The following is a 23,366-nucleotide window of genomic DNA, read 5'->3' on the forward strand; positions in this document are numbered from 1 at the left end:
TAGATAGATAGATAGATAGATAGATAGATAGATAGATAGATAGATAGATGTGTAAAGTTGACTTACATTATTGATTGATTAACATTGATACTTTTGCCTTCTGATTTTTCAGTGGGTAGTCTTTCATATTTCTTGAATTGGCAATGTTTTGCATAAAAAGTTCCTAATTGTCAAAAAAAAGCTGCATAGGCTTCTTCTCCCATTGTTGGAGAGGAGTGGGACCTGTTAGAAATCTGAGGCTTCAAGATTCAAGTGCCACTCCCTTGGCATCAGTTCTCCATGTCATTTCTTGACACATTCTGAAAAGACTATTGACATATAGCCTGGGCGTTTCTGCAGCATTTGGCTGAGGGTCAGTATAGTGTTTGGCTGGGCAGAGTAGTAAAGATACAGCTCCCTGCTTTTCTCCTTTACTGCCTCTCTCCACCCCCCAATACATAAAATGTACCTTTTTTTTAAAATTTCTCTCTCAATTCTCCAATTGGGATGCTCTGCATATAGCAGAATCATTTTCTTTCACCCAAGGACTTTCTTTCACCACATCTGGACTTGTTAAAACCTAAATTGGTAGCTTCTCTGCTATATAACTTGGAGAAAAGCTCCAGTTTAATTAAAAAACAGTTTTGTCATTTCAGTGGAGGTGATTTTGGTGTGAGGATTCATTTTTTTAATTAAAGAAAACATTTTTATTTTCTCAAAAAGCTAATATGGCCTATGACTTGTAATCCTGAGAACAACAATATTTTGCTTGTGTTTTGGGAGAGGGGCTCTTTGGTGCTTGGCTATTCTATTGTTGGAAAGTAATCTTCAAAGGACTGCTGGCTTTCGAATCTGCTCCATATCAAAAATTCTAGCTTTAATTATCAGATTACCCTGCATTTTTCCTTTGTGACTAAGGAGGAGAAAGGCTGAAATGTGCTTATTACTGTGCAAAATACCTCAGATGGCAGGATATGAAATGTTTAATTTTGTGCTAGAAATAAAGGCTGATCAAATTATAGACTCATTCAAACCAGGGAAAGAATTAATGAATCAGGGGAAAGAACCATTAACCCACAAATGGGTTTTAAGATGTCTGTGCTCACCAACCCTGGATTCTTTTATGTCTTTCAGGATCTTTGCAAGTGATGAATAAAACAAGAAAAATCATGGAGCGTGGGGGAGCCACTTTTATTAATGCCTTTGTTACCACCCCTATGTGCTGCCCCTCTCGGTCCTCTATGCTCACAGGGAAGTATGTCCACAACCACAATGTGTACACCAACAATGAGAACTGTTCCTCCCCTTCCTGGCAGGCAATGCATGAACCACGCACATTTGCTGTGTATCTCAACAACACCGGATACAGAACAGGTAAGTGACAGTGGCCTTTGGGACTCAGTGTGTAATGGAAATTGTTTAATTTTCCATTAGCTATTTTCTGTTTTCCTGATCCCTTCAGCTGTTAACTCTCTCTGCCTCGTGAAATGACATTATTTTGTCCATAGCTTATATTTACTCACGTGTATGTGTTGTATCTCCCTACCCCCAGAATGTAAGCTTCTTAAAGGATGGAACCATTTAAGTTTTTCTTTATATTCTTATAACCTAGTATGTTGCCTGGTGCATTCGGGTCATAAAATAAACATCGTTGAATTGAATAAAATCGAATCATCTAAAGACGATTATAATACAATCCTCTCCCTTCTTATAGCACTCTCCCCTTTAATGATAGATGAATGTAAAAGAATATCCTAGGAAGGTATCTTTTGTGGATCTTTCCCCATGGGATCCTGGACCATGTAATCTGTCAGCACTTAATAGGTTATATTTATGGGCAATGATGTTGATTATCATGATGCTAGAGTTGTCATTGACAGTTATTATTAGATATATGTTCAAAATGGAAATGAATCCCAAGAACATTAATAAAGTGATTATTTCCATAATAGGAGAGAGGGAAGGTTACACCTAGAGTCTTATCCTAAGTATATTTGCTCATATTAGTGATTTTAAATTTATGGCACCTTTTATCCAAGGACTCAAATGCAATTTGCAAATCCATCAAACATCCCGGAGGAATTAGTAGACGGCAAGCTTTCTTTTCACATTTATAGCTGAAGGGGAACTTTCAAAAATGGTGACCTGCTCAATGACAGAGTCAAAAGCAGATCTTTAACCACCTAGCCCTGCATCTAGGCACCCAGTTTTATATCTCTTGATGGAAAGCATACAGTTAGATCAGTACCTTTTAACTGTGTAACAAGCTTATAATATGGCCTTTGGTAGCATAGACATAGCCCACAGGTAAGGCCCTGATGATTCTGATACCTTCCCATGCAATCCAGAATCATTGTCTATTGTTTGAGTCCCCATCCTCCTATGGCTACCATAGGCATCTGAAACCAGAAATATTTGTGAAACAGCTTTTGCCCAGACGTGACACATGCCATCAGGGTAGATGAGGCTTAAATATTGGCATCCATTAGGGAAAATCTGTACCTCAACTTACATGAAATTCCCAAGATAAGAAGGGTCAAGAAGATGAACAGAAAGGGACCTGAGCTGGTAGATGGCATCTTACTTACTAGAGTAGTTGTGGTGAGTTGAGAACATTCTAATTATAGTAATAGAGCAGGGGAAGTTCAGAAGTGAAGAAAATATTTGCAGCCAGTGATGATTCATGTTTCACATGCCAGCTGATCCTTTTGAAAAGTTACTTTATGCCAGCTTTCTTCTTCAGCTGCATGCCCATCATCGCTCCTCTACCCATTCAGACATGCAGAGACAGATAGTGTCTTTGATCTATGTAGACCCTTCCCATCCATATCTCACTAACACTTGATTGAAAAAATTTGGGCCTTTGGGCCTTTGGGCCTTTTGACTTGAAGATTAAATAAGATAGGATCCTTCCTTTGAGAATCTTTGAGAATTCATTTAGGGCAAATTGTAAGGCTGCCCCCCTATGCCTAGAACACATGCCCTTTATTTCCACCTATTGATGTCTTTAAAAGCTTAGCCCCAGGTACTATCTTAGCAAGTTTTCTTTGTAAAATTTATTTTTTTAAAAGTTGCATATTAAATTTATAGTTTGTTAAGTCAAGTCAACAAGCTTTTATTAAGCACCTACTACATTCCAGGCACTGTGCTGAGTGCTGAGGTTATAAAGAAAGGCAAAAACAGTCCCTGTTCTCAAGAACATCAAAACCTAACTGAGGAGAAAAATGCAAGCAACTATCTATGTACTATATACAGCATAGATTAGAGATAATCCTCAAGGAAAGACATTAAGATTAAAAGGACAGGGAAATATTTTTTTGCAGAAGGTAGGACTTTAACTGAGACTTGAAGACACCCAGGGAAGCCAGGAGGTGAAGATGAGGAGGGAAAGAGTTTTAAAAGATATATATGTATGTGTATATATAAACATTCCTAATTTCTCTCAACTGAAAGTGAGTTCTTCCTCAAATTTTGCTGGAGCACTTTGTCAGTCTCTCCTTTGCTACAATCAACTAATGAATCAATTGTATTCTTTAAGTTCCTTCTGTGTGCTCAGGCACTGTGCCAAGCAATGGAAATATGAAGACAAAAGTGAAACTGCCCCTGCCCTCAAGGAGCTTACATTCTAATGGGGTAGATTACCTATATACATACACACTCATATACCTATATAAGTATACATAGAATATTTACAAAATCAATACAATTGGTTTGGAGAGGGAAGGCACTAATAGCTGTAGGGAATGTGGAAAGGTATCCTGCAGATGCAGCTTGGTCAGTTGTATAGAATACTGGACTTGTACTAAAGAAGACTTGAGTTGGAATCCTGCTTCAGACGGTTGAGTATTCCTGGGTAAGTCATTTGACCTCTCTTAGCCCCAGTTGCATTATCTGTAAAATGAGGATAATCATAGCACCTACCTTACAGAGGTAGTGTGAGGAACAAATGTGATAGATATATAAAGTTCTTAGTAAACCTTAAAGGGCCACTTAAATGTTATTATTAGAAGATATACTTGATGTATGTTTTGAAGGAAGTTGGGAATTCTCTAAAAGAGTCAGAGAGATCATTCCAGGCATGAAGGACAGCCAGTACAAAGGCAAAGAAAGACACAGGAAATGGAGAATCTTGGGAGAGGATCAACAAGCAAGTTAGGATGTACAAATTGTAGAGAGTCGAAAGAGGAGTAATGTGTAAGGATATCAGAAAAGTAGGAATAAGCCAGATAGTTAAGAGCTTTAAATAACATACAGTGGGATTTATATCTGATCTTAGGGATGATAGGAGGCTCCTAATACATTCTACCCTGTATTATACTTCCTTGTGCACATATACATCCCCAGGTAGATTGCAAGACCCTTGAGGTCAGATTGTGTTATTTTTCATCTTTATAATTCTGTTGTCTTGAACATAGGAGGTGCTGCTTGAAAAGTAAATGTTTAGCAAATGAACAAGGGATTGAATCAAACTGTAGTTTGAATGACTGGATTTTGTCAAACGATCATTAGAAGAATTTAGTGCTCTTGCCCAAACACACAGATTTGGATTCAGACAAGCCTATCCTTGGGTAGACCCGAAACAGCCTTCTCTGACTGATAGTGCCTTCTGGAGATTCATGCCTTTGGTCCCACTTTAAGGTACTCTGTTTAGATGAGGTAAGCAATAAAGGTCCCCAGAGTGATCATGATGCTATGCCAGACAACAAAAAAGTGGGATCTTTCTTCTAAAATAAAAGATATCCTTTAAGGAGAATAGTTTTCCAAATAGTTGGAAAAGCAGCAATAAAGAAATAAAGGTATAATATGCAGTTGGGGAAAATTACATTAATAAATAAAAGTGGAATTAAAATTTAAAGACTCTAAAATGGCAGCAATTTAGATCCACTTTGTCAAAATCCATCTTTACTGAAAAAAAACAATTAGGAAATAGTGAACTATCTGAGGAAATAATATTTATCTATCAGAAACCCATTTGAAAATACACAAATCAGCAGATCTGAGTGATGAGCATCTTAGGAATTAAAAGATTTAGTGACCATGTATTGAACCAGCAATTGTTATTTATTCCTGAGAAACCTGAGTTTAGAAAAAGTCATTGTTGAGCAGATTTATTTTTTAAAAAAATGAATGTATTATTTTGCAAATTGGAGTTAAAATTAAATATATTGCCCAAATTAATAGAGAAGTATAACACATACAAATATACATCTAGCAGAGGGCATAATGAAACATTAAAATTGTATAAGAACAAAGACCAAGAAGCAAATTATTAACTAGGCTCACTTGGGAAATATCCAGAGGAATTAGAGAAAATTAATTATATTAATACAATGTCCTATCTGCCACTGTATAAGATGATTTATTGAGCCAAGATTTGTGGTTGGTTTAGTAATACCATGAATGTTTACAAATTGTTCTTGGATAACAAAACTTTAAAAATGCTTAGATTTTTCAATAGAAGGAAAATATTAATATGTCTAACTTTATGACAGAAGAGTTTGGGGTACTTTTTTACAAGAGAATTCTATATCTTAGTAAGTGAAGTGAAGATACCTGAGTTCCAATCCTGGCCCTGCCACCAGCAGGGATAAGTACAATTAAAGATCTAAGGCATCTTAGAACCAATCTATTCCAAACCCATCATTTAACATGTGAAGAACCAGAGATTCCTTGAGGTCAAGTGACTTAACTAGTCCCACAGCTGATTCATGAACAACTGTTCCAGCACAATAATAATATAATCACCTCTCCACTGCATCTCTACCACCCCATCTATCATCTTGCATCCTCTTTTTTAAGGGAATCATGTAATAACATACCAGAAGAAAAGATGATATGGAAGGGTGAAAAAATAACATACTAATGAAATTTTCAGGTAATAAATTAGGGTGAATTTCTAATACCAAGTAAAGTAGACCATTTCTAAAATATACCTAGAAATCTTGGTAGTATAGATGGGAAAATGAAATTCATCCTCAAGGAAAATTTACACACCCAATGCATTCTGTAGAAAAATAACTAGAAATGCAGATAATCAATTTCAGTGATCAGCCAAGGAAACTGTAATGTTAAAAAGTACCAAGTAGTTATTAAAAATTAGCCCACAGTGTCCTATTTCAAGAAAGCCAACATGATTTTAGGCTGAAAATATAGTGGTACAGTGTAATATGTAGAGGCAAAAGTCTCTCTCCATAGATGTTTGGTGAGACCATATCCAGAATATACAGTTCATTATTTTAAAATACTTCATTAATAGAAATATGTAGAAAAACTAGAAGTTCAGAGGCAAAGTTCAAAGATCACTAAGGGGCTTAAGGAATAATTTGTATGTGATGGGCTAAAAAGACTAGGTTTTTATAATTAAGGTATTAAAGTAGAGTTGGTTTAAAAGCCTATGGCATCTAAATGGGAAAAAAACAGTAAGGAAGGAGAGGAATTATTTTACATTGCTACATCAAGAATATAGCTAAGAGCAATGGGATGGAATTAACCAAAGGAAAATGTCAGCCAAATGTAAAAGAATCTCCTTGCATTAAGATCTGTTAGATGGTTAAATCATCATTTTAAGAGAATGAACTGTCTTCCCTGGGAGATATGTTTCTGTGAATTGGTATAAAGCAGAATAGAAAGCACCTCAGAGAATTGTCCTGAAGTCCCTTTTAGTGTGGCTGGCACTGTAGCTTAGATGATATAACAAGATAGGTCTTTGATAGCTGCTTCTGCACATGGCCTGAAATTTCTGCTTGTGTCTCAGAGTTAAACTGCATTTGGTATGAAATGTAAAAATATCTTTTGCTCCTTGTGCTCCTTGTGAAATAAAGTGCATGTGTATTGGGGCTGGGCAGGAAGATGGGGAGAGCTACTCTGTCCTTTATATAAAAGGTCACCTTCAGCAATTTGGGAATTAAGTACTGAACAATATCTGATTCAAGAGCCTGTCTTATTGTGAGGATACAATTATATGCATCCAGCGTTTTATTTACCCTTTTTTCATCACCCTCATTTGACACTATTTATCTTAAAATCACAGTCAAGATTTGATGCCAGCAATACATGGAAATCTGGATTATGGTAAATTAGATTAATCATTCACAACATCAAAAAAGTGTAATTTCTTCAGTATGAGAACTTGCATCATACAGATCCCAGATCACATCCCGTCTATAAATTTTATTTGTAGCAACCGTCTATTAACCAGAATACTTAACCAGACCACCAAGATTCATCAAGATTGTCAAATTCAACCAACAATTTAACAAATATTTATTAAGTGAATTCATGGATTAATTTGAAAAACATTTATTAAGCCTCCACTCTGCACTAGGCATTGTGCTACAGTGGGGAGAAAATGAAACAGATTATATTCTATTCAGAGAATACAGTGTGTTAAGTAAGTAAATACAAAGTATACACAAACCTACACAAAGTAATTTCCTAAGGAAGACACTGTTAACGACTTAACTGGGGAGATCAGGAAAAGCCTTGCAAACTTGGGATTCTGGAAGGTGGAGGTGATTGCCAAATTAATATTCCACTTCTCAGACACGGATGTTTTCCATGCAGAGGACCTAGCAAAAGCTGGGAGCTGTCCACAGCTGAAACTTACTTAGAACAAGGCGGGCAGCTGGCACAATGCACCAAATCTAGAAAGAACATCAGTATGCTCACTTTTTTGAGTGAATCAAATTGTATCTTTGAACACCTTCATCCTTTTGGCCCTTCTGCAGCATTTGACCCCTGCTTCCTATTCATGGCTGTACTTCAGGGCTCTGTCTTGGACCCACTTATCTTCTACACCTATTCTCTTTCTCTTAGGTATTTTTTATACACTCATTGGCTTTACTATTGTCTCCACAAAGACCACTGCCATATCTATTTATAAAGCGCTGATCTCTTTCCTGAATTTCAGTCCCACCTCACCAAATCTCAACATGTCCATGGAAGAACCCATCTTTCCCTCAAAGCAATTCCATCTTTGCAGCTCATTTAATTCTGTTAAGGGGACTACCATCCTCCCAGTCACCCACCTTCAAAACTCAGGAGTCTATCTTGCCTCTTCCTTCTCATTCATCCATCATATTCAATCAGTCACCAAGTCTTGTGAATTTTACCTCCATAATATCTCACATCTATCCCTTTCCATCACACAGTCACCACTGAAATTCATGGCCTCACAATCTCTCATCTGAACTATTGTAGTAACTCCATAATCAGTCTCCTCATTCCAGTGTCTCTCCTCTCTAAACCATCTTCCACACAACTGTCAAGCTGATATTCCAAAAATGCAATTCTAACCCCCTAACTCTTCTCAAGAAGCCCCAGTGGCTTCCTATTGCTTCCAGGGTAAAATACCAACCCTTGTGTGTGACTTTGAAAGCCCTATACAATCTGGCTCCAGTCTCTCCCAGCTTATTGTACATTACTACCCTTTATGCACTCTATTCCAGACAAACAGGCCTATTTGTTATTCCTTCTACACTGAGTTTTCTTTTCTGTCTCTGTGCTCTTACACAGACTGCCCTCCATATCTGGTATATACTCCCACCAGAATCTGTAGCTTCCTTCAAAACTTAAACCAAATTTCACTTTCTATAAGAAACTTCTCTAATTTTTAATGCCCTTTCCCAACACCAAATATTTTGTATTAATTTTCTGAGCATGTGTTGTTTTCTTCCCTCACCCTCCTCACATTAAAATGTAAGCTTTTTGAGGACAGGGACTATTTAATTTTTGTATATGTGTTACCTATATTTATTATGATATACTACATATATAATAAGTTATTGTATATTATATGTCACATATATTATTACATATTTTTATTATTATTATTATTATTATAGTGCCTGGTATGTAATACCAGGCTAAATAAATGCTTGTAGAATAAATGACCTCTTTGTATGAGCACAAACCTTTTTAGAGAACAGATTTCTTCAAAATTTGTCTGACATTGGTAATTGTTTTCTGTTTGCCCCATAAATCCTATTGACATCAAATTGACATCTCATTTTTCTGAAACCCAGACCCCACCGCTTCTACCTCTGACCCCTGGTTGCTTGGTATCTCATGATACTGTGTGGATAAAAGACTGTATCCCCTGAAGGGCCTATGTCTTCTGACATTGAAGGGTTGTGATTATGGACTGTCCCACTCAAACTAGGTTAGCGGACTAGTACCACATCCTTGGTGTATTGAATGCTATGTTGATTTTTTTTAATAAAAGTATGATTTTCAATCTAACATTTACTGATAAGAATACTCCCTCTACCATTGGAGGCCCACACCTCAAGCACATAAAGAGTTGCCTAGAACAGTAAGGGAAGAGGGGAGGAAAGAAGGAAATAAGCATTTATAAAATGCCTACTATGCTAAGCATTTTACAAATATTATCTCATTTAATCCTCACAACAACGCTGCAAGTTAGATGCCATTCTTATTCTCATTTTACCGTTAAAGAAACTGAGGCAAACAGAAGTTATGTGACTTGGCTAGGGTCACACAGCTAGTAAGTATCTGAGGCCAAATTTGAACTGAGGTCTTCCTGACTCTAGGCCTAGTGTTCTATCCATTGCACAACCTAGCTGCCTCACTGCCACTAAGAAATTAAATGACTTTCCTAGGTTCACATGGCCAGTGTGTGCCAGTGGCAGGACTTGAACCCATTCCTTCTTGACTCTGGGAGTCTATCTTCTCCATGATGCTGTCTCTCAGTGCACACTTATCTTTTATTAACCAATTTATCTTACTTTCTTATGTTTACTTCCTCTCTTGTCCCTTTATCCATGTTCATACTGTTTCCTGCTCTCCTCATCTCCATTTATGAAAAATCATACTCATCTTTCAAGATTATCTCAAAGGCCTTCTCTTTCATGAATCCTTTTCCTGATCCCCTCCCCCAAGCTATATGTCATCTATCCCTCCTTTGAACCCTAATAGCATTTTTGTAGATATCTTCTGTTGCCATTCTCCATCCTCCAGAACAGGTCTTTGTTTACATGCCTAATATCCCCCCTCAGTATTTGTTTACATGCGTAATCTCCCACCATGTACACAAACATACCACACTGACATTAATGGAAGACACTCTGTCTTATTCGTCCCACAGTACCTCATACATGGTAGGAGCTTAATAAATGTTTGTTGAATCATGGAGTAGAGAAGGAGAAAACGAGTGAAACTTTAAAGTCTGTCATGAAGTATATCACTGAAGTCAAAGTTTCTCTCAGAGTGTAATTGCTGTGTGTTACTTTAACTTAAGTTAGGCACCTTTTAAATTAGTTCTAGTAAAATTTTGCTGCTTTAAAATAGTAGTAGCTCAGTTGGGGAACTATGAGCTTAATTATACCAATATGAAGCCTAGCTCTGGGTGCTTTCTTCATTTTTCCAATAGGAAAATGACTGTTGCATTCTCAGTCTTTCAAAGTAATAAAGTTTTGCAATTGTGATATTACTTTGCTATGTCATGTTAAAATGAACTCTGCAATTTCTTGCCATTTCTTAATAAAATGATAATTTCATATTACTTTGCCTTTGTGTGACTGGTAATTCCATGTGAGAAAATTAACATTCCTCCCCATCCCCCTACACTACAGCTTTCTTTGGAAAATACCTCAATGAATATAATGGCAGCTACATCCCTCCTGGGTGGCGAGAGTGGCTTGGATTAATCAAGAATTCTCGTTTCTATAATTACACTGTTTGTCGCAATGGCATCAAAGAGAAGCATGGATTTGATTATGCCAAGGTAATTTCCAGACCCTTTGACACAACATCAATTATCTCATTCCTAATGGCGGGAGAGAGAGAAGCATTTTCAAAGAGTTTGCCCCACCTATATTGCATTTTTTTTTCCTTATAGTGAAACTTAGTAATTTTAAGATTATTTTGGAATAAAAGTAGGGAAAAGCTCCAAGGAACACTAGTTTTGCAAGTTTTTTTTTTTCTCCTTATGATTAGGAGAAATAAATCTTTAATAAAAGTATAAGGAAAAGTACTGACATTTAATTTTTCCATGGTTATTCATTTTATTCTGTAGAGAACTTTTTTTGTATAAACAGCAGCTTACTTGAGCTGTTCTTCATTGCCAAGGAATTTTGTCTGTGAAGTCTGAATTGGAAAGGAGATTAATAAAAGAAAATAATACTTTGCAGACAGATCACTTTTAAGGTTAACAAAACCCATCGCATTCATTATCCCATTTGATCCTCCCTAAAGCCCTAGATAATTAAAGTATTATTATCCCCATTTCAAAGATAAGTGAACTGAGGCTCAGAGAGGTTAACTAACTTGCCTGTGGTCCTTTAACTTGCTAGTGGCAGAATGGGGACAGAGATGTAAAACAATCAAGGACTGGGAATCCACTCTCCCTGTTTTCATTCTTCACCACAATTGGCTTGTGCCATATAGGAGGACCTATGCTTTGCAAGTATCCCACAGGATTTGTTACTACGAGCCAATTCTGGGATTTCCAAGGTGCCAAAAAGGGATGTAGTATATGACTCATCAGTGACAATAAATGTGTTTGAGCTCAGATATTTGAATGCAAGATCTGACCTGCAATTTTGCAATGATGGTTCCTAGTTTGCTGCCCCATATAAGGGTGAAATGATCACACTTGAAAATCAAGGAAAAAATATTTGAACCTAATCTGCAAAATTGTAATTGGATTCAACCACATTTGCCATTAAAGCCTCTTTCCCCTCCTAGTCATGACCATTTTCTTCCTCACTAGGTTGTTGAGGGTTTTTTGTCAAATATTGCCATATCTAGCATTTAGAGCTAAAAGAGACCTTGTGGGTCACGTGGTCCCCCCTCCTCCTTTTATAAATGAACGCAAAAGGAATTTGCCCAAAGTTACACAGTGTCAGAGCAATGATTTGTATCTATATTCTGATCAAATCCACCACCCATTCCAATTTACTATGTTGTGTCCCCAAATATCAAAAATAATCTGAATCTCCCAAATGAGTCTAACTCTCAAGAGAAAATAAAAATACACTAGAATGGGAAGGTGTGGTCCACTTATCATATTTTAGAATTGACCTATTTGAATATAGATGAATTTGTTACATTGTAGCTTTTACAATTTCTTGAGCCTCCAGAAACAATGTCAACTGAATGCTCAGTTCTTTTTATAGTTATAGAATTTTAGAGCTGGAAAGGACCTTAGAGATTACTTAGTTCAAGCCCCTCATTTTACAGTTGAGGAAACTGAGACCCAGAGAGAGGGAAGTGACTTCCCAAGGTGATACATCTAACTACTGACACAATTAGGGCTCAGAGAGTACTGGAACTAAGTCCATTAATCTATACCCTTGTATTTATTATCCATGGGAGTGTTTTTCATGTTCATTGCTCAAGTTATTAACCTTTACCTCCCTGTTGTTCTGAAGAGTACAAGGTAATCACCATTTCCCCCAAAATATTAAATTAGCATGTCTTTCTCATTATTGAAGCAGATTAAATGTCAAAGACTACTGTGTCAAATAAGACTGTTCCATGGTGAGGGAAGGAATGAGAATGACAGAGAGTGAGGAAGAGCACAGCTGGTTGGCCTGTCCCAGTGCTGACATGTGACTCAGATGCTGCCCCCTCAGGCACTGCTTTTGCAGCTGTTCAGAACCTTGAACCCACAACATGTGATTAGTCATGCCTGGAAGTGTTTGAAATTGTGAACATTACCCAGGCACTTTCTCAATGAAGCTGACACTAGAGTCCTCCAGGCCAGTCATGTTGACCTAGGGAGGCAGGTGGTTTAATTTAAGTTTCCACCTTTTCTTCCTTCTCTTTTTGATTTCATTTCCTCTTTCTTCCTTGTAGAATTTCATTAGCCACCCTGGTTTTGAGTTGAGCCATTATATTAACAAGTTGCAGCTCTGCTCCTGGCAGCTGTCCTGCTTTATCTGGGCAGTTAAAAGGGCAGGATCAGCAGGAATCAGCCACATTCAAATGCACATAGATGTTTCAATATAAATCCATTGATTAAAAAAATATATATAACAGCGTTTTCCCTGGATACCTGTATTTTGGCAGCCATTTTGCAATAGTGATTATTGTGTTCCTCCCAGACATGTAAGATTAATTCAAAAGGAAGGAAAGTTCTTTTTTTGGTGGGGGGCAGGGGGGGAGGTTCTGTAAATGTGAATTAGTAGTGGATATGGGTGGTTTCCTGCACTTGGAGCAATTAATTACTTGTCAAATTATTACATTAACGAAACCCAAGAATGAAATATGTATCCGGTGTTTCATAGCTAGAAACATTTGTGTTGCCAATTCTGATAACTATCTTAAGTAAATACAACCTTTTTTTTCCTTTTCTGATATCTAAATTGTATGTCTCCATAGGGGATAAAAATGATTGTATTTGTATTATGTATGTTGCCTAAGTAAGGGTGTATTATGTACTCATTCACACATGGATGTCCTTATCTAGCAATTTTCCACATAATTTGACCATGTGGCAAGTGTCTTTTCTGGAAGAGCAGCTATTTCCCCAGGAGGCTTGTTTGTATTTCTTCCTTTAGACTATAATTCATTAACAGAATTTCTTCTGAGGAAGTCAGGAGGAGATTGTGATGTGCTTGATATCACCCTTTTTGTAATTTTTGTTTTGTGTCAAATGTATGTTTCAGGACTACTTCACAGACTTAATCACTAACGAGAGCATTAATTACTTCAAAATGTCTAAGAGAATGTATCCCCATAGGCCCATAATGATGGTTATCAGCCATGCTGCACCCCATGGCCCTGAGGATTCAGCACCACAGTTCTCAGATCTCTATCCAAATGCTTCCCAGCACATGTAAGTAAAATAAAATCTGGATTCTGACAAAACAGGACACTTGCCATTGCTTCACCTCTTCCCAACCCCGACCCTCTCTAGGTTCCTTTCTGCACTGCAGGTTAATGGGATGAGAATGTGGGGCTTACTCACGAGAGGAAGATTGAACTGGGCCCAGATAAATAGCCTCTAGCAACCTGGAGCAAAATTAAAGGGCCATATGTAGTATTGGAATTATGAGAAGTAGTTCCAATATTTCAGGCAAACTACATGTTAAGGGTAAGAAAGTTCACAGAGTTCCTAAGATGTTTCATGGGCTATTAACAATTCATTTCTATGTTCTTGTTCAAAGAGGCATTAAACAAAATCAAAGTGGCTATGCTCTTCACAACAGCAGACTTTATCTTGATATGATTATGTGAACAAAGGTTATTAACATTTTGGTTGCAACTGTTCAACTTGAGTTTTTTTCCCTTAGAGCTCTTGGGGTGGGGGAGGGGGAGAGACATTGGAGGAGAAGAGGAATTAGGGGAATATGGTTTTAAAATAAGAAGATATTATTTTTAAAATAATTATGACGATAACACCATCCACACAGAATTTTAAGATTTGTAAAATATTTTCCTCACAACAACCCTGTGAGATAGGTAGTGTAAAGATTATGGGATCATAGCTGGAAGGAACTGCTAAGTGATCTGCCTAAGGTCATACAGGTAGTAAGCATGTTGTGTCCTCTAACTACAGAGCCAGTGTACTTTCCATTTCATGGTTATTGTTCAGTCATTTCAGCTGTGTCTGACTCTTTGTGACCCCATTTGGAGTTTTCTTGGCAAAGGTACTAAAGTGGTTTGCCACTCCCTTCTCCAGCTCATTTTGCATATGAGGAAACTGAGGCAAATAAGGGCTAAAGATTTTCCTAGGGTCACATAGTTAGTAAGTGTCTAAGGCCAGATCTGAACTCATAAAGGTGAGTATTCCTTATTCCAAGCCCAGTGCTCTATTCCATTACCCATTGCAAGCCCATTGCTCTACTGCATTATTCTGTTTCTATTTTGCAGCTGAGGAAACAGACTCAGAGAGGATAAGTTACTTGGCCAGCTAAGTATTGTTTCATTATTTGTATCCCTAGCAACTAGCATAGAGCCTGCCCTGTTGTATCTGATTAATATATTCTTGCTGATTGATTGGCCGTTTAACTAGGGAAAATGAACCTAGACCCCTATACTACCATTCAGTGCTCTTTGCACTCTTAACATGTTGCCTCCCTTTTTTATAGGAGGTAGGAGTGGTTGGGCAAAATGTACCAAAGAGTTGTGCTGTTCAAACATCTTTTCTCTGCCCTTAGGTGAAGAGTCTTTGATCCAAATCTAATTTTGCTGACTAGTTGATGGAAAGGTACAGCTTTCTTGGGAGCACAGGCATTTCTATACTTATACTATTTGGCACATTTTCCTTCCACCTGTTGTTAGTAATATACAATCTTCAATCTAGTCATAATCTTTTACTGACAGCCTATATAATTTGGGGTGAGAATACAGACTGGCAATATGTTGCACGTAGTATGTAATCAGTACAAGATATTTGGAGGATGAATGTTGTTTTCCTTAGAATTATAATTAGTCCAGAGCATAAGGAGCTTTGTCCTAAGGTGATGATAGCTAAGAGTGGGGAAACATTATTGCTTCCCATGGTGCCATTTCTGTTTCTCACCTCATAGCCCTCTGCTGGCCCATCCTGCCATGTGGCATGACTACTCTCAAGTTATCACTCCCAGATTCTGAGCTCCTCACCAAATTTTACCCAAGAAAAAAAATCCTCACTATAACTCTGACCTTCCTAAATGCCCATGGTCTATTGACTAATGAACAAGCTCTTGGATTCCTGCCCTGATTTCCACTTAATACCCTGGACAGGAATATCTCAGAGAAAACAGAGTGATTTCTATTGGCACTCTGGTTTGTCAGTCTTTTTATCTCTTTGTTATTTTGTGTTCCTATTGTGTAGATTATTATTATTAATTGGTCATTGTTAGGTGATTAATTAGTCATTGATGCTTTAAGTTACAAGGGGAGGGGAGCAGGGCACAGCTGGACTGTTTGCAGTGAAGTTTAGAGAGTAATTCTGTCTTTCCTCAGGGACTACCTTTTCCCCATCTTTGTTCACATTATTTTTTAGTTTGTGTGACCTGCATTAAGGCTTTGAATTTTAGTATTTTATGACTTCTTTTCTTCCTTAAAGACATTGCATTCCTTTATCATTTGCTGGTGTGTCACATTATGCATTAGGAATTTCCCTATGAAATGGTTTAAATATTTTTTTTCTTTTAATTGAGTGATGCATTACATTCACCACAGGGGCTCCCTAGTCAAAGAAACCCTGTGGAGAAGCCTTTTGTAAAGCAAGCGATCCTTTTGGAATGTCAGGAATTGCCCATTCATTTTGGATTTTTACACATCCAGGTTTCTTAAAGTGGGACACACCTCTGTTCAGTACTGTTCCTAGAAGATAATATACTCCTTTACTGATAGATCTATTAATTCAAATGTTACATTGATTTATATCTTGTTGACACTAAAAAAAAATTTAACATGTTAATAGCCATGCTTCCCCTAAAGTGCTCCTCCAGTGCCCCATTGTGGTGTGGAGGTGACTGACCCTGGGTTCTCAAAGGTTATGAGCAGAGAGCACAAGTTCTGACAGGTCCTGCGCAGATGAAAAAGTCTTCAGGTACAGACTACCTTGGGAAATGATGCAGTAATTTTACCTGATGGCCAGGCTAGCTCACTTCAGGGGGCTTGATTACAAGCAAGTTAGTTGTCAAGTGATGAGTGTTTTCAGTCACAGGAAATGATTACCACCATCTACTAAGACTAGGGGAGTTCAGATCTATATTAGTGGAAGGAATACCTCCACTGAAGTCAACAATTATTTAAGCACTTATTAAGATATCTGGAATTGTGCTAAGCACTAAAGATACAAAAGAAAGGAAAAAAATGGTGTCTGCTCTCATGGAGCTCACAGGCTATGGGCAAGACAACATGCAATCATATACATATATATACATACACAAATAACTTGTATGTTGCTTATTGTGTGTGTATGCATATATTGTGTGTGTGTGTGTATATATATAATACACACACAAATGTGTGGGTATACACATGTATCTATATTTGTGTATATGAGGACACATGTATCTATATTTGTATATATGAGCAAAAACTATGTACAAATAAAATGTATATATATATATACCCCAAAATATGTCTATTTATATTTGTATATCTATGTATACATTTGTGCAAAAATCTGTATTAGAGGAGACAAATGCAAACAAGTTAAATATATATTTGTATATGCACATACATTCAAATATATATACATACAAATATATGTGTATATATACAAATACATTTGTATTTATGTACATATGTACAAATACATGTATCTGTATCTTCTTTGTACATGGTACATATATATAGCTATCTGTATGTTTATACATGTATATATGTATATATACTATATGTGTATATACTCTAATATATGTGCATCTTGTTTGTACATAATTGTTTGTATGTTGTCTCCCCCATTGAACTGTTAGCTCCTTAATAATAGGAACTATGTTTTTGCCTTTCTCTGTATCCTTCACATTTAGCACAGTGCAAGACATACTGTACATACTTAATAAGTGCTTTTTTAAAAAAAATTTTAAAAGATTTTTTTTATTTATTTTGGCAGTTGGGGTTAAGTGACTTGCCCAGGGTCACACAGCTAGTAAGGGTGTCAAGTGTTTGGTCTGAGGTCAAATTTGAACTCAGGTCTTCCTGACTCCAGGGCTGGTGCTCTATCCACTGCACCACCTAGCTGCCCCAATAAGTGCTTTTTAACTTTAGGTATTCCCTCCAGTAATGTAGATCTGAACTCCTTTTGGCTTAATAGGTGGCATTCATCATTTACTGGGGGTGGAAAAACTCTTCACCTGGTAACTTACTTGCTGGTAATGAACCTCCCTGAAGAGAGCTAGCCTGGCCATCAGGTATCAGTCATACAGTCTTTTCCCAGGCTGGCTGATATGTGTGCATATATAATGTGTGTATGCATGTATGTGTATATGTGTATGAGAGAGAGAGAGATCAAATCACAGACCTTAGATGAAAAATAGCAATCATGAAGTGTAATATTAACAGTAATATTAACTCTTAGAAATGACCACAGTGAAAAGACTTACGAATTCTTTCACTTAGGATTCACATTCTTTAGCTGCTCAGCTTTTCCATCTCATGTAGGATCTTCTTTTTTTTTTTGAAGTACAGTGGAATGATCTCTGAGGCTGGAGTGAACACAGGGTTTTAAACCTTGCTTTGCCTGTGTAAATAACTATGAACAAGTTGCTTAATCTCTCTGTGCCTCAGTTTTCTCATCTGTTAAATGAATTTGAACTAGACAGCTTATAAGTTATGTTTCAGCTCTCAATTTATGGGCTATGCTCTCAAATGACAGCAAATAGTGACTTTCAAACCCTTTCTTTAATATTTTGTCAAGAAAAATAATTTTTCAAGATCCCATTTTTGTACTCATTACCCTGTTTTGGCAAGTACACGATAAGAATTCACCAATTCAGTGAACCCAAAGGGAGTTGCCAACTCCCTTATCAATATTTGTTCAATTTCAGAAAACCAACACCCACTGTGCCAAAGCATTACATGACAAATTTCTGTTTTCATTAAAGTGAAACAAATTGTTTTGAGAATACTCTAAGATCAGTGAAAATTGCTTGGGCTGCTAAGAAACTAGAATTTTAACTAGATTTTTAATTAGTAATGGAAAGAGTCATTCAAACAGATATTGCCAGATTCCACTTATGCTTTTCAAGAGTATCATTATTTTTTCTTGCTAATTGAAAATGTTCTTAAATCTTTAGCAGGAACATTTTAGGGGTTTTTTAAAGTAGCATGAGCATAAAGTATCACTAAGATAATATTGCTGAAATTTCTCTATGTGTAATTTATTCCTTTTAATTCAACTTGTCACTTAATCAAATCCCAAAGTGATTCCAGCAAGGGGAATCCACTATGAGAGAGAGCTGCATTACGAGGATAACCAGAATGATCTCATTTATGAATTGTGGGAATGAACAAAGGGAGGATGGAGCAGCAAACCCCTATTAGTCCAGTTTAGCTATAACATAAATTGCATGAAGGAAGAATTTGGATCCAGATTATAAATTTTTAAGTGTTGGCCTAAGGAGTTTATATTTTATTCTATAGAACACAGGTAGCCACTGATGGTTTTTGAGCAGGGGAATGACATAGTCAGACAGTGTATATTGGGAAGACTCTTGGGAATCCAAAAAGAATAGTGGTTATGTCTCAATCATTAATTAATTGAGTGAGATATGCCCATTACCATTTTTACTAATGATTTTGAGTGTAGAAGTCACATATTAGTTGGGTTTCCAAGCCACTCTATAAACCCAAACAGGCCATACATTAAACCATACATCAAAGAAGCATTACCTAACAGATGCTGAATCATTATGTCACATCTAGCTATGGATTTTGCTGTAGGACCCCATTCTAAAGCTCTTCAGCATTTCCTGTTTCTTCCTACCTATGTTAATCTCCTCCTAGCTATGAACCTGGGCTTTCACTACTGCCTTGGAAAGATGCACTTATTGCCTATGTAACTAGCCATTGACTTTGTCTCAGATTCCCTAATTTTAAAATGAAGAGACTGGGCTATATAATCCCTAACATCCCTTTTACCTCTGATGGTACACATTATGACCATGTAAGAGAAGTAAATGAGGATTGATAGACAAAGGATCTAGATGGAGACTGAGAAATAGTAACTAAGAAGTTGTCTTGTCATTTAATGCAATGAAAGTTATTTGAATATAAAGTTCTTAAGCATAATTAATTATACTGACATGTAACATTTAGTTTTCAATTAATCATTTGAGTTAAAAAATAAATCTCTGATTCTATGATATATATTGACCTTGGCCAAACTTGATGGAATCTCCTCTGCTCATGTGTTATCTCTTATCAATTCAAGAGGATTTCTGGTCCCTCTCTCCCCTTTTTACTCCTAAGTATACAAAAAAAATCTTAAGCCAGATCTCACTTCTGAATTCCTAGTGTCTGAACTGTTTGGAAGTATTGTCTTAAGATTCAGAATGTCACAATTTGAAAAACATTTATTATGTACCTACTATGGGCAAGGTGCTGCTGTGGGCATTGGAAATACAGGAGTGACAAATAACACAATCATTGTGTATAAGGAGCTTACAGTCTACTAGAGGCCCTAAAGTATAGATAGAATTCAAATTCCATAAAGACAGGGAATGTCTCACTTTTCTATCTGGACTCCCAGCACCCAGGATGGTTCCTGGCCCAAAGTAGATACTTAGTAGGTTCTTGTTGCGTGAATGAGCATGTGGAGCAGCACAGCATAGTACAAAGATTCCCATGCTTGGATTTGAGTCCTGAGTTCAAGTGCCAGCTATAACACTTCCTAGTTATCTGCCTGGGCAGGGCACAATTTCTCTGAACCTCAGTTCCTCCTTTGGAAAAGAGTGATAATAATATTTAGATTTCCTACTTCACGGTTATTGTAGGAAAAGAAAACTTTGTATACCACATGTATGGTAAGTGATATGTTACATCATAGAATGTGATGGAGGAGAACAGAGGTCCAAAGTGCTGTAGGAAAATTTGAGCAGGAAGAGATGACTTGTAGTTATAGAAACCTGAAAGACTCACAGAGGAAATGGCACCTGACCTGGATCTTGAAGAAAAAAGTAATTCAAGTGGCAGAGTTGAGGAGGGAATACATCCCTAACACAGACGATCGCTTGCCGGAATGCACCAAGAAAGGATGGAGCAGCAAACTGCCAGTAGTCCAGCTTGGCTATAACATAAAGTGCATGAAGGGAGAATTTGGATCCAGATTGTAAACTGTTAAATGTTGGGTTAAGAAGTTTATATTTTAATCTGAGGACACATGGAGTCACTGGTTCTGATGAAAGGTGATTTGAGCAGGGATGATATGGTCAGATTGTACATTAGGAAGATTCTTTGGAATCCAAAGAGGAAAGGGAAGGCAGGAATTATGTCTTATAGGTTTAGAGCTAGAAGTGATGTCTGAAGTCATTGAGTCTAAACCCTTCATTTAAAGATGAGGAGACTAAGGCCTAGAGAGGTAAAATGACTTATCTAGGGCATAGGCAGTAAGTGGTAGAGCAAGGATTAGAACCCAGGACCACTGACTTCAAACCTGACATTCCTTCTACCATATTATACTACCTGAATGTATAAGGGCCCGAACATAGGGAGAGAGGTTAACTAAGCAGTGCTTCCAAAATTCATCTTGGGAAGTCGTAGTCATTACATTGATGCAATTAACTCAGCAACAGACAGTCATAGAGACCTCCTATCAAGCTTTACATCTACCAATAGCAATCAGGAATAGTGCAGTAGTCAAAGCAATGACTCTTTCGGCAGAGGCCACTGTTCAGTACCACCTCTGATGCTTGGCCAAGTTATTTTAATACCCAGAACCTCAGTTTCTTCATGTGTAAAATGTGAAGGCTGGACAAGATGACTTCTGAACTTCCTTCCAGATTTACATTGAACGGCCTGAAGGAAGGCATCTTTACAATCCCAGAATATACACATTACTGCAGTGAGAAGATTTTCCCACCTTCATTCATTATGGATACTGACTACCAGCTAGAGATTCTGTAAAGTAGAGTCCGCTATATAATTTAATTTACTGTATTCTATAGACTACAATCTCCTCTCTCTGGGAGGAAAGTGAGATAGCAAAATGGACCAGTTGAAGAGAGCGAGAAATGCAAAACCCACATCTCTTACATTCCAGTCATACTGAAGCTTTGATAGAATAAGCATCAATCCCAGGTTATGCTATAATACCAGGTGCAGAATCTGAGGGCTGTGAGTTTGTGTAAATACAGGGAACTTTAGGATGTGGAAAAAATTTGAATTAACGTAAACGTTTAATCCGGCTTCCATTTGCTGCTCAGCCTTGGGCTTTTTTAAGGAGCTAATGTTTGGCTGGTAGCTGTGTCTCCCTGTCTGTCTCAGCAGTCCAGAATCCCTGGCATCTTTGTTGTTGAAGTTTCCCTTGCTCCCCGCAAAGGAAAGGGCTAGAGAGGGTCAGAGTGAGTTTGTTGTTCCAGTGAGTGACTGCTCAGGTTCAGAGTTCAGTCAGCACACAAAAGGAGGGAGACAAATTGAAGACAAACTGCCAATGGTGGTGTGTGAGCTACTGAATAGCTGGTTTCTGTAGCAAAAACCTAAGTAGCACATTCAGGCAAAGGGATGGAAGAAGTTAAGTGTCTCACAGAAATATCTGGCAAGCCCTAGGAAAACAGAGCAAGAAGCTATTGACTCCACCTTTTGGAGATTGGAGAGATGTAATGTGAATATTTTCCCCTCAGGTTTTCTTCCTTGGTGGCCAAGCACCATTTCTATCCCTTTTATCTGGCCTTGGGTTATAGCCATCTGACCTTCTTGCAATGTAACCATTATATCAAGTTTCTCTAGTGTTTACCCCCAACAAAGGAAGGAAACCAGTTCAATATCAGCTTGTTGGCTTTACAAACTGAGACTAGAGGTTATGCCTACAGATGAAGAATTAGAACAGATTATCAGTCACATATGACAGGAGGCACTGTTTAATAAGGCAGGAGTTCAGTAGCACATGGCTTCCTTTATAATGTGGAATTTCAACAGTAGGAGAAATCCTCAGTCAGTTGCTGCTGGTTCTTAAAGAAATCTTGTCATCCATGTAGATAAAGCCCTTACTAAGTCCTGGACTCAGTTATCCTGAATTGGAACAACTGAATTGGTGGGAAATTATCTCCCACTTCCACAGTCACCTTCCTCACTCTAATATGGGTTTCTGACTTTGCCCCTTGACACCAGCTTTATAATTGAGTTTTATATGTTTACTTCAATTCAAATCAACAAGCATTTATTGAGGACATATTTATTATGTGCAATACAACTGCCATTAAGTAGAATAAGAAAAACAGAAGATAATTTAATTTCCAGACCACTCTATATATGCTCCCCTGTGAGAAATTAATTCCTCTCAAATTTCATTTTGATTTGTCCTTCCTTCCTTTCCCATTCCTTCCTTTTAAAAACAGCTATCTTAAACTTCATATGAAATACCAATACAAGCAATTAAATTTGCATAGGAACTAATTGCGTTTAAATAAATGATTTCTCAAGGCATGAGATATGATAGTAAATTTTTAGGTATTCCCCTAAGTCTCCATGAGGTTTCTTTATCCATTCATTGCCTTTCGCTTTTCCTCTTTAAGATCACAGTGGGTAGTTTTTTCAAGTTTTGGGGGTTTTTTTTTTTGCTTTGTATCATTTCATAAAGATTATTCCAGATTTCTTTATGTTTCCCATATTTGTCCATTTTAATTGCATTGTAATATGTTAACAAAAGATACTTCAAGCATTTTGCAATGACAAATAATACCATCATCAAAATCTTTTAAAAGATCATTCTTTTTTGTTTTCGATAATACTTCCAGGGAATATTCCCATCAGTGGGATTATCAGAT

General features: G+C 37.2%; 1 protein-coding gene across 6 annotated transcripts in view; it reads left to right on the forward strand.

The window, feature by feature from the left end:
• The window catches only part of LOC114053869 (extracellular sulfatase Sulf-1), a 287,381-nt gene that overhangs the window by 203,354 nt on the left and 60,661 nt on the right, over positions 1-23,366 (forward strand). For all 6 annotated transcript variants that reach the window (XM_027876972.1, XM_027876971.1, XM_027876969.1 and 3 more), the window contains exons 5-7: positions 1,114-1,353; positions 10,572-10,723; positions 13,611-13,780. In XM_027876972.1, coding sequence (XP_027732773.1) covers positions 1,114-1,353; positions 10,572-10,723; positions 13,611-13,780 — 562 coding nt within the window. The remainder of the gene's footprint in view (positions 1-1,113; positions 1,354-10,571; positions 10,724-13,610; positions 13,781-23,366) is intronic.

The sequence above is a fragment of the Vombatus ursinus genome, unplaced genomic scaffold, assembly GCF_900497805.2.
Source record: "Vombatus ursinus unplaced genomic scaffold, bare-nosed wombat genome assembly UNPS02014812.1, whole genome shotgun sequence".
In the NCBI taxonomy this organism is placed as follows: Eukaryota; Metazoa; Chordata; class Mammalia; order Diprotodontia; family Vombatidae; genus Vombatus; species Vombatus ursinus.